General features: G+C 37.2%; 1 protein-coding gene across 1 annotated transcript in view; it reads right to left on the reverse strand.

Annotated features, from left to right (window-relative positions):
- The window catches only part of LOC150080595 (cartilage oligomeric matrix protein-like), a 301,419-nt gene that overhangs the window by 71,177 nt on the left and 214,588 nt on the right, over positions 1–15,654 (reverse strand). Inside the window, exons 15-18 of the mRNA XM_090382000.1 lie at positions 11,779–11,897; positions 5,627–5,679; positions 4,893–4,978; positions 4,495–4,590 (exon numbers count right to left, since the gene is read on the reverse strand). Of these exons, the coding sequence (XP_090238126.1) occupies positions 4,495–4,590; positions 4,893–4,978; positions 5,627–5,679; positions 11,779–11,897 (354 nt within the window). The remainder of the gene's footprint in view (positions 1–4,494; positions 4,591–4,892; positions 4,979–5,626; positions 5,680–11,778; positions 11,898–15,654) is intronic.

Below are 15,654 nucleotides of genomic sequence, written 5' to 3' on the forward strand. Positions count from 1 at the left end.
AACTGGTATCCTCTTACCTCAATAATATTCACTATAGATCACCCATTCTACCTTAATTACTCTCTAGTTATCATCTTAGTCATCCCCTTTTCTCAAGAGGCTTCTCTATTAATAAAATTTTTCTTTTTACACCTCATCTGGTATGTCATCTTGTGTTGGCACCTGGCCTAATTGAATGATTTAGGTTAACATATCCCTTCAATACTACCCCTATAAATATAATTTCTTTACTAATTCCTTTATGCTATCACTTTCCCTTTATTTATCCCTGTGCCACACATTTTATAATCATTAACATTCATAACAAATTATCTCAACCTTAGTAAATAACTTGCCTTGTACAACATGAATGTTCTTTTTTTTTTTTTTTTTTTTTAAAGAATTATCACTCAATTCTTTAAAGAGCTAGATTATGAGTCCTTGAGTTCGGGGTTCAATAAAAAAAACAGGAACACACTTACGTTCCGAAATGGCCGCTACTTCCAATTTCCTTGCGTTCAGACTTCCTTCGTGGCAGACAGGCTTTCTTCTATTTCATGGGCACTCTGCTTTCCTTAGCGACGGATAGGCTTTCTTCCATTTCTTGTGCACACTGCCTTCCGATTCCGGACCAGGCTTTCTTTCTCTTCTTGACTCATATTTTTAAACTTAACCACCACCTTCACTGCCCTCCAATGCCGCACAAGGCTTTCTTTCTCTCACTTTTTTTTCTTTTACTTCTTCATCTTGCTACCATGAGATGTGAACTCTCACCACCAAAAAATGTACTCCTACTTCAATCCGCAACTCCACGACTTTCGCCCCTTAGACCATAGAGAAGTCAGGTACAGAGTGGACACTTGCTCCCTTTTCTCTTTCCCTCAAATTTGTAAGGAACGCCTCCCCCAAGGCCTCGTAACCAATCCTCATACTCTGTTTAATTTTTCACTCCTTCCTATTTGCCAAAACAACACACCCCATCTGTCTCCCTAGCGCACAAACCAACCGTTCTCTAGAAATTGCTTATTTTTTTTCACATGGCAGATGACCTTTTCATGTTTGCCGTGTCACCTCCAAAACACTCATTTTCGTGTTCACACCTCTGCTAAATATAACGAACATAACCCAAATATCAGTCACCCTGACGCCATTTTCTTTTGACGCGAACACTGGACGTCCACTCATTTCCAGTTTACGTCCTAACGGTGGCTTAGATCAAAAGAGACGTTCCTTAATACCGTTTCACGGTCCTATTGTTCTTGCTCTCAACAACCCTTTCACGCCTGTTCTCAAATGGCACCCTCTACCTAGTCCTGCTGTCCCTGTTTGCTCTTTTATATTACACACTCGAAACTACTTGTTTCCATTAACCGCTATTTTAATTTCCACGCCTAAAACTGTCCATTCCTAATTCCAGTGTTCTTACAACTTTAACCTTTTTTTACATTCAATCTAAATATTCTATCTTAATATTTACTATCTTTAAATTAATACTCGGGGATTAATACTAATTTTCACTTTCCATTGCCCTTCCTGGATTTATTTTAGCAAAACAAATATTTCTATTATATTTATAAGATCTACATCTTACACAGCCAACTCATATGCTTGCAGGGGTATGGTATCACTGGCCAACTATTATCACAAATCAGAAGAAATTAGCCACCATTCAAAGAGTAATACAATACTACTTACAATCACCAGAACTTACTCCCTTTTCTCTTTCCCTCAAATTTGGAAGCAACGCCTCCCCCAAGGACTCGTAACCAATCCTCATACTCCTGCTCTCCAAATCCTTGCCTCGGTCCTCTCTCTAGACCTTGAAATAATTACATGTGGCATGCTATAGCATCTGTCCAAAGGAATCTCTACTCCTACTTCGATTCACCACCAACCCAGCAACGAATCACAAGACAGAAAAGGTGTGTTCTTGCTCACCTGGAGCAGATGAGCAAGGACAGATGGATAACATACATTAAGGGACCAATTACAAAAGAAATTCATCCCTGAAGTAACGTTCACATTCCCGAAAGCCCTAAGCTGGTTTTCCTCGGACCTGTACATAACATACCTCCTTACAGGCCATGGGTCGATACAAGAAAAATTTATGTCCCTCGGCATCACAGATGATTCACTGTAGCACTGACCAATCTTGGCACCATATAATTTATAACGGTCCTGATTACAAAGACTTGAAATCTATTTATCACAAAGATTACTAATTTTCCAAAGGCCTAAGAATATATACTAATTCATATCCATGATAATTATAAATACTTCACCACCTTTGCACTGAACGTCTTTAACAGATGAATAATAGTAAGGAGCTTGTTAAACCACCAAGAACAATAAAATTTGAGACAGATTGTGGGCACCCCCCCAATAGCATCGACCACCAACCTCATTGAAACGCAACTGAACTGAGATTCACTTCTTGCATCCAAGTTCCATCTACAGTTAAATCCGCAGGCAAGATCAATCAATTGGACTGTGACATCACCCGATTTAGACTTTGAAACCGCAGTACCTGACTCTCCCTTACACGGAAAACAAGACACGAATTGATACCTAAAACCAATATCTGAGTTGAGAGGCAAAAATCGATTTGGACTTTGTAAACATCAAGACCTGAGCAACTCCCTTCAAGGGAAATCCTCAATTCACCACGACAGAGATCATTGGCCTCTTGATGATCTACACCTAATATCATACTTTTACCACTAATCCCTGGACCCTACTTGCCTGATGGATTCATTTCCATTGTTTCTTTGAGGATGCCTCTATCTACATCCCCAAAACGTCTGAGCTTTAACATTTGATATTATTATTAAATCATTTTATTGACCCAATAAATATGGTCTGAACCCCGTACACGGCCATTCAGTCTGGTGGGCGATCCGTAATCCATCGTCCAGTTCAGCCTTATTATTGTTATTTATTTTTAATTATTTATTTAACGCTATGCAGAGGCCCAAGGCCCTTACGCAAACCAATACCAAAGTACGTGGAATGCAGTGAGATTTCTATATTCTCCCTTACAGAGAGAATCTTCATCCCTCACAATTTCCATATCTTCAGGTCTGTGAAAAAAGGCATGGTGATAACCTATCAAGATGACGCGCAGCAAGTTGTCTGCAATTGGTTTTATCTGCAGCCGAAGAAGTTCTATGGCGAAAATATCCTACTCTTGCTGAAACAATGGACGCATAACTTTTATGCGAATCTACCCAAGCTAGTGGTGGTGAAACAGTGGTATTTAAACAACTTTCGTATTTGTTCGCAGAACAAGTCATAAAAAATGTTTTAAAATTAACTAAGAATACTTTTTCTTTTGTTGACTGTATACTTCAAAGTAGTCATTTCCTCATCTAATTTTCACAGATTTATGCAACTTCGCCGTTGTCACCCCATAAACGCTTTCATACATTAAGTTAAACAATTTTATCTTTTCCTTTCTCTAACCCTTGGCCTCTGCTATACATTATGGGCGTGTTGCAAAATCTTTTATGTACCATCTTTTTCTTATTTATACGAGTATTATGTTGCTACATTATCAGCTATCGTACCTGGTAGCATTTAAAAGAAGGGAAAAACCACAGTATAAAGGTACTTGAGATAGCAAGCGCAGTTTATAATTATTAAAACATTGTTTAAAACTAGCACATGACCTGAACAGGTTGATATTGAGCTTTACTCATATTTCCGACTCTTTTTAAAACTTTAAAATGAAATTACATATGAAAACAAAGAGTGTCCTACAGCCCACACCCTATATTTCGTGTAGTATTTCTAGGTCTAAACGTTCTTAAGGGTTCCTACCCGTGTCCTTACAAATATAGAAAACACCAGAGTTTCATGGAAGGAAATCAAACCTATACAGTACTTTACTGCTGTATCTGATGACAATGACAGCCATGGACAAGATATATACATCTTCTTGTTTAAAATGACGGCCATGAGCACCAGGCCAGAGAAGTTTTCAATAAATCATTTAGTAGCCATGTGAGCTAGAACCACAGTCCACTTAAAGAGCGTGTGCTACTGCACTCCCGCTCATGGCTAAATACCGTAATGAGCAATGTAGGAACTCCAAACGACTTGTGGTTTATCCTTTTGAAATGCTTGACACCATCCATCGAGGTTATTGAGTGTAGAGGTATGCTTGGAAGAATTGCTGCTTTTTATAGAAAGCAAAGAGGAATATCACTAGCTACTTACGCTAGTGCTGTCATCGGCATCCAACTTGGGTTCATTTGTTAAACCTGAAGGAAACGTTCACTTAAATTATCGATACAATTTTACGCTACTTATTTTATATAGATTGTAATCCATTCGTTTATAATAAAAGCAACTCATTCGATCTTATGTGGTCATCCTGCATTATAAACAGAAAAATTACTTATTTTTAATGCTGGTTTTTCATTATTTTCGTTTTTAATAATACATCACTAACATATTAGGATTCAATGAAAAGCATTTCATTTTATTCAAGAAAAATACTGAATGGCTACTTACTGTTAGTGTCTGTTTGGTCAGGATTGGGCACAAGAGGACAGTTATCTTTGTTGTCGGGAATTCCATCATTATCTTTGTCAAAATCGCACACGTCACCTGAAAGATAGCGACACACTTGTAGAAAATGTTCACAGGTTTTTAACAAAACGCAACAAGAATACTGTATATCATAGGTCCACTAAGTTCTAAATGCATACTGGAATACTACACTACAGTAGGTCTGTTGCTTCCCCCTCCCCTCCATAAGTATCCATGGAACAAACTTATCCTTCTATAATACTCAATGCTCTTCATATTTGCCTTTACAAGGGTGCAAGCGGCCTGACCTCATTGAGCTCACAAAAAATAAGTGGTTGGAAAATAAAATTGGATTATACTAGCCAATATAGAATACTCACCATTTCCATCTTCATCTGTGTCTAGCTGGTCGCTGTTCGGTATATCTGGACAATTGTCTATGTTGTCTTGAATTCCATCAAAATCCCTTTTTTTAAAAAAGAGTTAAACGCTGTCACTATTAGTAAATCCATTAAAATGACTATTATTTATTTAAATATTTGCATTAATGAGTATCAGTACGATGTAACTTCCTTAAAGAAAGACAGAAAATATGAGAATAGATTAATACTGCCTGATCAGAGCGTGTGACTTGTGTTAATCAACAAAAACTAATTATGGGTGCAGAATCAGGGAGATTAATAGTTCAAGAATTAAGAGCATTAATCAGAAAAGGATTCCTTAACAGTTTTCAAGATATAGCACACTTTATCAAGTAACTCTTTGTGATAATTGTCAATGAATATTTTGCAGACATTATAATTAAAATGTTACTGCAATAATTATCAAAAACAGAAAGTAGTTCACTCTTTTTAAAATATCCAAAGTACTTTATTACTATACAGTCGATAATACTTTATCGACAGAGCGCAGCGAAGTCAAACACTTGACTAGCAACTGTCTTTTATGAACGTATGTTTATTCAGGGTTAAAATTATCAAAAATAATTCTAATATTAATAGAAATTAATGATAAATCGACACTTTATAGATTTAAGATGTTTTATTGATATAATTTATGTTTTAATGATATAATTTTCACTCATTAATTTATGAATGTTAAAGGATACACTTACCTGTCGATGTTGCTATCACACGCGTCTCCAATTCTATCTTTGTCTGTGTCTGCCTGCAAATAGAAATAAGATCAGGACGCCCGTATGTGGATCTTCGAAGTAAGCAGGTTCATTACAGAAGTTAATAGGGCGGGGCTTTACACATATCGCGAAATGGCTTGTTGAGTGTAAAAGGCAGATAATTTATTGATAATATTATTGATAATTTATTGATAATACCTATACAAAAATAAATAAAATGCATATAAAATATGTATGTGTTAAGCGCCAAAGCAACTAAGGCTAGGAGGCTTCAGTGTATTGTGTCTGCGAATTGCGTGGGAATTCTGCATTGTGGTCGATTTGCATGTTTGCTGGACAAAATAACACGAATTTCCAAGAGAAAAATCCATGCTACACTCTCCTGAGATCAACTAAATGAGCCATTTTGTGAAAAATGCCAATAAAAATTCCTCGCGTCATTGACGGGATTCGAACCCAGTCCTTTTACACTTGGTGTGGGGATGATGGTGATTATATCTACTGTGCTACCCCGCGAGGGCATATAAAATATGATTACATATTCTTAAATAAGATTACGTGAAATTGCTCATCTTCAACTTGTTTGGGATGACATCTATAGATGTAAGGCACTTCACTTTACAAGGGAGATTGAAGGAGCCTCCCCCCGCCTAGTTGTATCTGAAAGCTTTTGTGAAGGGACAAAAGACCACACGAAGGTCGGTCAGAATTTCACAGTTATCGTGCCTACAACAACGGTGGGGACAGTTATAAAATCAGCATCTTGAGTCAATCACAATTGACGCTATTTGGAGACGAACGAATATGATAAGGGGGGAGGGAAGACGTAAATGAAAAGTCTTAGGATTCACCTACGATAGATTTCCCAGTTGCAAATCTTCGCCAGTTAACATCCAACTGTTGAATAAAGGAAACTTTGCTTCTAAAGAAATAAATTCCACGGATGAAGTTCTGCATGATGTACGACACAGGAAGTGTGCAGCAAGCGGCCTGATTTATCGGGTGGGGAGGATGCTCCACTGCAAAATTCACCCTTCGGAGCAGATCCCAGTGAGCAATTTGCTGTCGTTATGTCCAGTATTATTAATCACAGGCTACATTCTTGGAATGTCAAGGGTCGAAGAGAAATCGGATGTGCATCTTCACAGCTGGAATGAGCTGTTTATGGCGACCCATCGAAGTAGCCAGTATTTATCCGCATAAATCTGTTTATGAGCTGTAGGGAGAGGTAGCAAGTACCCACATTTCAACACTACAGAGAAGAGATGAATACATCGTTGTAAATATCAATAAATAAACAAACCTACTGGTGGTGCACAACCCATGTACATTTGACCTACTATCGCAACCCGTGTATTTCGAATAGGGTGCCTCCTGGTGGTAAGCAACGGGAATTTGCGGTCAACATAATCTCCAAATCATTTTACTACATCTCCTGATGAATGGACGAATGATGCAAATGCAAACCAGTTAATTAACTCTCTTTTCTAAACTCTGAACATTATGAAATTTTGTCTGCCAAAAAAAGTTTTCAGTTTTTTTAACGTGTTCTCTTTGGAATATCAGATGCATGGTTTAAAAATAGTGATGAAACCTGTTAGGCGTCTTCAGTTCTTTAGAATGCTATAAATCTACAGCGGATGATAAAATTTGAAAAGGTTACTGGGATTTTTGATCACATGACTTTTGTTACAGCTTTTTATGCCGCTTCTGTCTTTATTTAACCAATGCCTCTATATTCTAGTTCGTTCCTGTTTCGCTATCGCAAATGCTTTTATCACGTGGTTCGCATATTTTACCTCATTCTGCTTTTTTGTTGGTTGTCCTCATTACCAGCACTTCGGTCATCCTCTTGCTTTCCCTTTCTTTCAAAATCCCGGCTGGAATCACAAATATAGACTCTGCGCTTGTTCTCCTACAGACTTAATAATGGGATTTTCTAGGTCAATTCAAACATTTCACACCACTAATATTGGGCTAAACACATGGGAATAGAATACCATTGTAAGTGGAGCAAATCTTGACAGATACTTTGAAAGGTTATCAGAAATGCGAATCGTGTTGATTTATTATGAGCATATTCAGTGATGTTGCCGAGTCTTTAGAAAAGAACGAGAGTTTTTTCTTTTACTCCGTTAGGCAGATGTCGCTTTTGTAGTGAACAAGAAGCGATGGAATTCGTAAAGTCGATATTACATAAGTTCCTCGGCTGTCAGTTCTCGAAAAGGATGAAAAGAACCAAGGCGTGATATTTCCGACTTACATTAAATCGGATGAACTGGAGAGGCGAAAAACCCTCATCTGTAGAGGGAAAAACATGCCCAAATACATAGGAGGCTGACAATTGGAATAGCCTTACATGTGGTATTGACAGGCCACAGAGGATAGTGCGCTCATTATGGTCGGAGTCTCGTGCTCGAGCGCATTGGCTCCAAGGCTAAGTAGATTTTAGGGACGCGAAAGAAATTTCAATATCTCCACCACACCTTGACATGGAAACGTATTTGTCCAGAGCTGTCTATTCAAATGTCCGTTGAATAAGTATATATCTACAGTATATCAGCATATCATGAATATTTAGAATATTTTTGTTGTTTTGTTTTGTACCAAACCAACTAAGGCTGTGATGTGTAAGTATGTTGGATCTGTAGGGTTTGTGTATTCAATAATCGGTTTGCCTTTTTCTTTTCCCGTTGGCGGTGAAGGTACAACTTTGCCCGAGACCGACTAGCTCGGCCATGGTTTGAAAAAACAAAAAAAAAAAGTAAAAATCCTCCAATATTAACGAAATTTGAACCCTAAGTGATTGCAACCACTGTATCACCTATAAGGATAAAACTTTAGCGATAATTAAGTAGTGGGAAGATAACATCTAAATTCTACCTTATTGCTTGTTCGTATATTTGGCTTTAAATTCCTCCATCCAGTTATAAACTGATGTATACGCAGTTATTGCATCGTGAGAATTTCTGGGTCAAGAATAAAGTTATTTAAGAATAAATAAATGTTAATAAATCTTATTCCTATGTTGTCTAACTTTATTTAAGAATAAAGTCAAACAACATAGGAATAAGATTACCGAAGATTTACTTTCAATTTTACAATTTTTGTTTAATTATATGCTAAAAATCTTAACGCTATGAATATTTCGAGTATGTCTCAGCTATTGTGCGATGTTTGCGCAAGTTTGCTCCCGTCCGGTGGCATTAGTATCGACCGTACATTGCATACAAATGGCGGGGATAAGGGTGTGTTCATCAAGTCCTCAGCTTTCGATTGTGAAAATTGCAAACTGGATTCATGCGTACGGACCTCCAGAAGTTTCATGTGTTGTTCGGGAAAACTCCACTGGAGTGTCATAACTTGTTGAAGGTCAGACTTCTGAAGTATCCCTCTTAGACAGAAAATAATATAAACAGACGCATCTCAAAACATCGTATAATACACCCATGAGACATAGATCAGCGAAAAATGCCATGGGAGATTAGTTTATTAAGAACCGACGTTGATTAAAGATGCTTTTAAACTACACTTTGTATTTTATTTAGTAAGGGAATCGAAGTTATTCCAGATCTGGCCTGTTCACTATATCAACTCATCAAAAATATCTCTGCCTGCTACTGATCATACAGAATAACGAATCCAGCTAAAGTTTAAATACTTCAGACCTCCATTTCATTGCATGAAATGGAGGTCGAGGTATTTTGATTGCATAGGATACCCTTTCCTCTTCGACTCATCACACAGTAGCAGAAAGTATTTTAAAAAAAAGTGTCATATTAGGGCCACTCGAGGATAACCTAGTGCTATCCTGACATGAGACCAACTAACTTAGCCACGAAGTCAAAAGTTCTTGAATGCATAGAGCAAGGTTTAAGTTTATCATATAATAAGGAGTTTAAAATACCTTCATCCAGAAAAACCTGTAAATGATTTATAGCGAAAGTAAAATGGTTGACAGGAACGGAAAAAGAGTAGGTAAAAAAAGAAAGCCTTGTAATACTAGCGTTAGTTGAAAAATTAGAAGATGAAGACACACGCGGAAAGAAAACTGGAGAATCAAGTGCAAAAATTAGCCCAAGGCCTGAAAATATCAGAAACAGTTTCTTGAGTTTCTCGTGTTTTCCCATTACAGATTACTCAGCCATTATCCGAGTTCGACCATGAATATTTAAACTAAATTATTATAATCGGCTCAAAAGAAGGTTTACTTTCAATTTTACAATTTCAAAAGCTGCTTCCGGATGGAGATTTACAAAGTTTGCATTTCAGGAGAAGCATTTTGAAATCAGTGCAGTTTTAACCGAGTGATTATATTGTAGAATAATATTAAATAATTTTACTGGTGACTATAGAGTGCACACGATCAAACATGGAGGTCTTCAGTCTACATTATATTTCTCTTTTCACGTTATTTTAATCAGTTATTTAGAATTAGGTTATTTTAATGAAGGTGATACGTTAGGTCTAGAATTTCTAATGTTTATAGTTTCTGTTTTACACGTATACAATGTGTCAATTATTTTGTATGTAGTAGATAGATAGACGAATAATTTACTTATTATATCTTATTGTAGGTATTATAACGTATCTGTTTATTGTAGGTACATTACACCGATGTATAATTTACAGTAAAATTATGCAGTTCGCATTTATCTCGAACTTTAATTGTTTTAACGGATTACTTTCCTTGTAATGCATGACATCATGAAAATTTCATATTGGCGATCATTAATCAAGTCGAAAGTTTCAAGGTAGTTTAGGAAATGGTGTTAATGGATTTCTCCTTCATTTTGCAAAGAGAAGTAATTGCGGTAAAATGGGTAGTAAGATTTATGTTCCATTTTGAAATTGGCAGAATGTGAACCGGTTTCTGCATTTCATAAAAATTCTCGTAGAATGGGATATTTTAAAAATATAATGAAGAACAGGAGTTAACTTCGGGGAACAGGCTGAGAATAGAAGTTTGATAAGATTGTTAAATAATCGAGGGTGGGTAAGCGATGCGTGGTTTGAATCTACCTAAATTTAATTGAAAATACACTGTTTTACTTACCTTTTGAGGTTGTTTAAATTCAACAATTCAGATGAAAGGTCACTTTTTTGCACGTGCCGTTCAAACATTATATTAATATTTGCTTGGTTTCACAACCAGCGTCACCTACTCAACTTTGAAGACACATTTTGAAACTAGCTGCATAAAAAGGACAAGAATATACAAAAGTGCACAATTTGGTCTATTGATCACCATCTTTAATTTTATTAATATTTGCCTCCTGATCTCTTTCGTTATTTCTTATTGGTAGGACAGTTTTAACATTAGTGTATATCCGTGGTCCACCTCCTTGTGGTGTGGATGGGTACCGGGAAACAGTCTTCCTGGTATTCGATGCTTCCCAGTAGCAAAGTGGCCAGAAATAACCCACACACTGACCGAACATTACATTTCTGGCCATTGTACAAAGTTCTATATCATTACAGTTATACCACGGTGGAATTGAACTAACGTTTAGGGACGCCCGTAGCCGAGTGGGCAGGAGCGGGAGTGCAGTAGCACACGCTCTTTGAGTAGACCGGGGTTCAAGCCCCTGACTGCTGAATACGGTCGATCTGCCAACCCGCACTGGACCAGCGTGGCAGATTATGGTCCATTTCCCTCAGCATGAATTGTTGAGGAGGCTTCCACCCTGTAGTGGGTTGATAATGGCTGCACTTTACTTTTTTTTTTTTTTAGGGGCGCCCTACGTAAGGCACAACACATATCCATGTACTGTTCATCTAATTTTTCACCAATAATCTAATTACAGAGGGGGAAACCATGGGATTTTTGTGTGATTACAATGATTACTTCCTAAGAAAAGGAAGCAATTTTCTTACAATAATAAGAAAGACTGTCTGAATTTCTTAAAGTCAATTGTATGTGGATTCAGTAGTAGACAGATGAGAAATCATAGTGGTTAACTTGTCTTTCAGCCGATTAAGCACTTTAAGTTTCAAGTTCTTCCCCAAAGGAAGTACAAATGACTGCCAACTGCTAAAATCCTTCTGCTCGTTATTATAGTGTTTAAGTGCTCAGTAGGACTATTATTAATATACTATTTGAAAGTTGTAGCCAAAAAAAATGCACATACCTGATTAGGATTGACGTCCCCGGGGCAATTATCGCACATATCTCCAAGTCCGTCGTCATCGGTGTCCTTTTGGTCGCTGTTCGGTATGTCAGGACAATTGTCCAATGAATTGGGAATCCCTTGAAAGAGAATGTCAGTTACACAAAGCAACTTTCTGCAGTGATGAACAAATGCATATATACACAGAAACGATTATTCTTTTTGCAAACGAAGGACGGAAAAATTCGAACAAGGAAATGGTAAAAAGAAATCTGCGACAAAAATCATCGCAAACTTTTGTGAAAAAAAGTAATAATTATTCTTTCTTTAATATTTGGCGGATTTCATTATTTGCTTCTTATTTGGAATTCTCAAAAGTTGGGCCATTCATTGATTTCAGTTTTACTTCTAATCGTATCTGCTCTTGAAAGCTAGGACTATTGTACATGAAAGAAATTTGTAAAGTTTAAAACTACCTTCAGTCGATTTGTACCTTAAGAATGCTTAATAACAATTCCACCAAGGTAGACAGAAATTTAATAATTAAGACTGTTTCTAGAAAACGAAACCTGCGTTTGCTTATTTGTTGTTATTTTTTATAGACTCAAACTCTGTTCAACTTGAACTGACTGAACATTTTTCTTTTCTATATTTTTGGAAAAGTTCCTTTTTCTAAAGGAATGTTTTATCGCAAACAACAGCTATTTTCCTTAAACATACAAAAGGAAACTCCATTCCACATTTTAATTAATTTTCTCTTTTCCTTTAGGTCAACCTTAAGCCAACAATTTCAGAACTGCTGTTTCAATAACAAGCACTGGTGAAGTTGCCAGCACTCCTGGATTTACTCGAAGTTTTCTGAAATTGATTTTGTCTTTTTACTACTGAATTACACTGTCAGCACGTGGTGTAAAGATATCTTAAAGAAAAGCCTGAAATAAATGTTTTCAAAACTCTGAAATTCTATACTACACCGGTCTTATGTTTTCTGGAGCGGAACGAGCTCCTGTTGGTGATTTTCTTTTATTTGTTCAGCGATTCGGCTAATTCAGTAAATGTTTAGCCTTAAATATAGTGCCACCAGTAAACATGTCAATAGTTATTTCCAATAACACGACTGGTACGCCTAATTAAAATGTGTAATAATTAAAAACAAAACAACCCTCTACAATTCACTTAAAGGGATATTAAATGGAAACTACATGCATATTTATGTATTGGATTAATCGTATGACCCCGAAGAGACCTGCCTTATTGATTTAATTTCAGTCCTGAATGAAATCTCTTGTTTACTTTGAACATTGAGAGAGCTACGTCGTCTACATTAGAAGCCATTCGTGTTAGCACTTATAGTAAACTAAATATTGCCAGTCACCATAAGTTCTGTTGTAGCCTGAGCTTTGCTGGACACTGGGTGTCGAGCGAAGGTCACTCGATACTACAAGTGCGTATTCATAGACCGATTTTAATGTTATGCGAACTGAAATGCCCTATTAACTCGCAGGGAATCCAACTCCCATCGTCTGAGAAGGGCTAACTACAGCTCTAATTGAAGAGGCTTTTAAAATGTCCTCCAATCTCCAAAGGGATTCAGACCTAGACCCCTCCACACGAGTAACAGGTAGCAAAAACCACTATACTCTCACGAAGGCCCGTATGAGGAGGATGCAGGTGAGTGTAAAGTAGAGCATCTGATTGACAAATACTGGTCATTACAGAGAGTCGGCTCTTTGTTCAATGTGGGGTCCGAAACTCAAAAGGAAGGGGTTGTGAGCGGTTTATGGTGCATGCCAGATAATGAATGGTAAACGTTTTCGCAAGAAAAAACTCTTTCTTGAAATTCAACACAGTGGTTATAATCCGATTTTGGTGCCCTTATTACTGAGATCTCGTTTTGTTTCTATCAACAAATGGAGAAATTAGGTGACCAATCCTTGTTACAAATTGTAATACTTGAAATTTTATGGATGCTTTATTTAATAAGAATGAATGAATAAACACATTCATGAACTTGTAAGCAGTTCACAGTTTTAAAGCATAGGTAAGATAGATGAGGCCATGAAATTAAAATTGCCTTTCTTTGAAGATTACACGGAGATTGCAATACACCATCACTTGCAAATATCGACTCGACAAGTGGTACAGCCTTGGCGAGAATACAATTTATAAACTGTAACAAGAATATCAATTTCTACTTATGTAAGTGTTCAGTTTCATAATTAGAAAATAATAAATTAAACAAAGTACTTGAGAGATACTGCAGAAAACTACAGTACTTAAAGTACTTGAGAGGAAGAGTATTTACACTGTGATCACATAAACCTATTGAAAACCAAAGATCTCTCAGTTACTTGTACGTTGACAAAGCTGCAACTGGATCAGTTCTAAGATGACCACTTCCATTGTGCATACAGAACTCTGAATTGAATTGCGCGTATGAATGAAAGTCCTTCTGCAATTATGAGACAAACAGACAGGGTGGCCTTCAACACGTGTGTACTAGGTGTTCAAAGAAGTCAGCAGATTCTGTTAGGGAGCACCCTGGACTACTGTTTCCCAACAAAGACCCTTTTATTATTTTTTCCCTATTCTACCTCATATTTTTAAAGGTTCCTCTTCATCAGCTGTTTTTATTAACTAATAATTAATTCGTTTTTTTCCATTTTTCACCTGTCAAAACTTCAATATAATTTCTCAGAATTTCGTCAAGTGACTAAAATTACAAAAAAATAATAATAATTCAAAACTCACGTACAGATTATTGGCAAACCATATAGTTTACTGCACTGAAAATAGCTGATACACTAGTACTACCTTCGCGGATCTTTTAGGGTCCGTGAACCACAAGTTACGAATCGCTTCCCTAAACTGTCTGGAGATTACCAGGTGTTGCAATATGGGCAGGGAATATTTAGCATTTTCTTGCGGATTATGTAAACGCATAAGTACTTCCCAGAATGCAGTATCTTGTATTGATGTGAAGTGTATATTAAACGCCAAAACAACTAAGGATTCAGTATGTCGTGCCTGTAATTACGTGTACTCTTTAGGGTTTGCCTGTTTTCTGGACGAAAAACCAGCTTTCGGGAGATAAGATAATGCAGCTCTTGTCCAAGACGGACTAACTCTGCCAGAGTAAGAGAAAATCTCAAAGGAATTCCTTTCGTCTCGAAAGGATTTGAACCCAGGCCTTTTCCACACGATGTAGAAGAAAAGCGAGCGCAACTGTGATACCGACGATAACATTTATTAAGGCATAACCGAGTTCTTTACAACTGATATCAAAGGCTGGATGGTCATATGCTCATTACATATTACACATGTTTCTTGCTAAGCAAGGTAGAACGAACGAGAACAAGTTCAAATGACAATCAGATTAAGGTCATACTGCGTGTGTTCTGAGGTCAATTTTCTGTTTACTGGACGAAAAACCAGTTTCTCGGCCACCTTTTGAAAAAGGCCAGTAAAAATTACTCACATCATCGACGGACTCGAACTCAGGCCTTTTCCACCCTGTGTGGGGAGGAGAGCAATACTACCAACTGTGCTACCCACGAGGGCCCTTATTTGGATCCTTTCATGAAGTTCAATGTCTTTTTTTCAGATGAGCTGGAGATATTGTTCAGTCGGTTATGGAGTCCTCTGCGCCGTGTAAACTGGCTGCTAAAGACAGCTGATAGGCTTTTGTCTATGATATACAGGAATTTTGCTAGCAAGGACAAGGAGGTGATTATCCCATTGCAGAAGGCAATGGTCAGGACACATGTTGAGTACTGCATACAGGCCTTGGAGCACTGCTACAGGTAGAGTTTCAACGAGTACAAAGAAGGGCAACGAGACTGATGAGGGGGTCAAAGCGGGTGCTTTTACCAAGAAAGACTTAAGTTCTGCAAATTG

The sequence above is a fragment of the Mastigoproctus giganteus genome, chromosome 9 (assembly GCF_048544385.1).
Source record: "Mastigoproctus giganteus isolate SK-2022 chromosome 9, ASM4854438v1, whole genome shotgun sequence".
NCBI classification, from domain to species: domain Eukaryota; kingdom Metazoa; phylum Arthropoda; class Arachnida; order Uropygi; family Thelyphonidae; genus Mastigoproctus; species Mastigoproctus giganteus.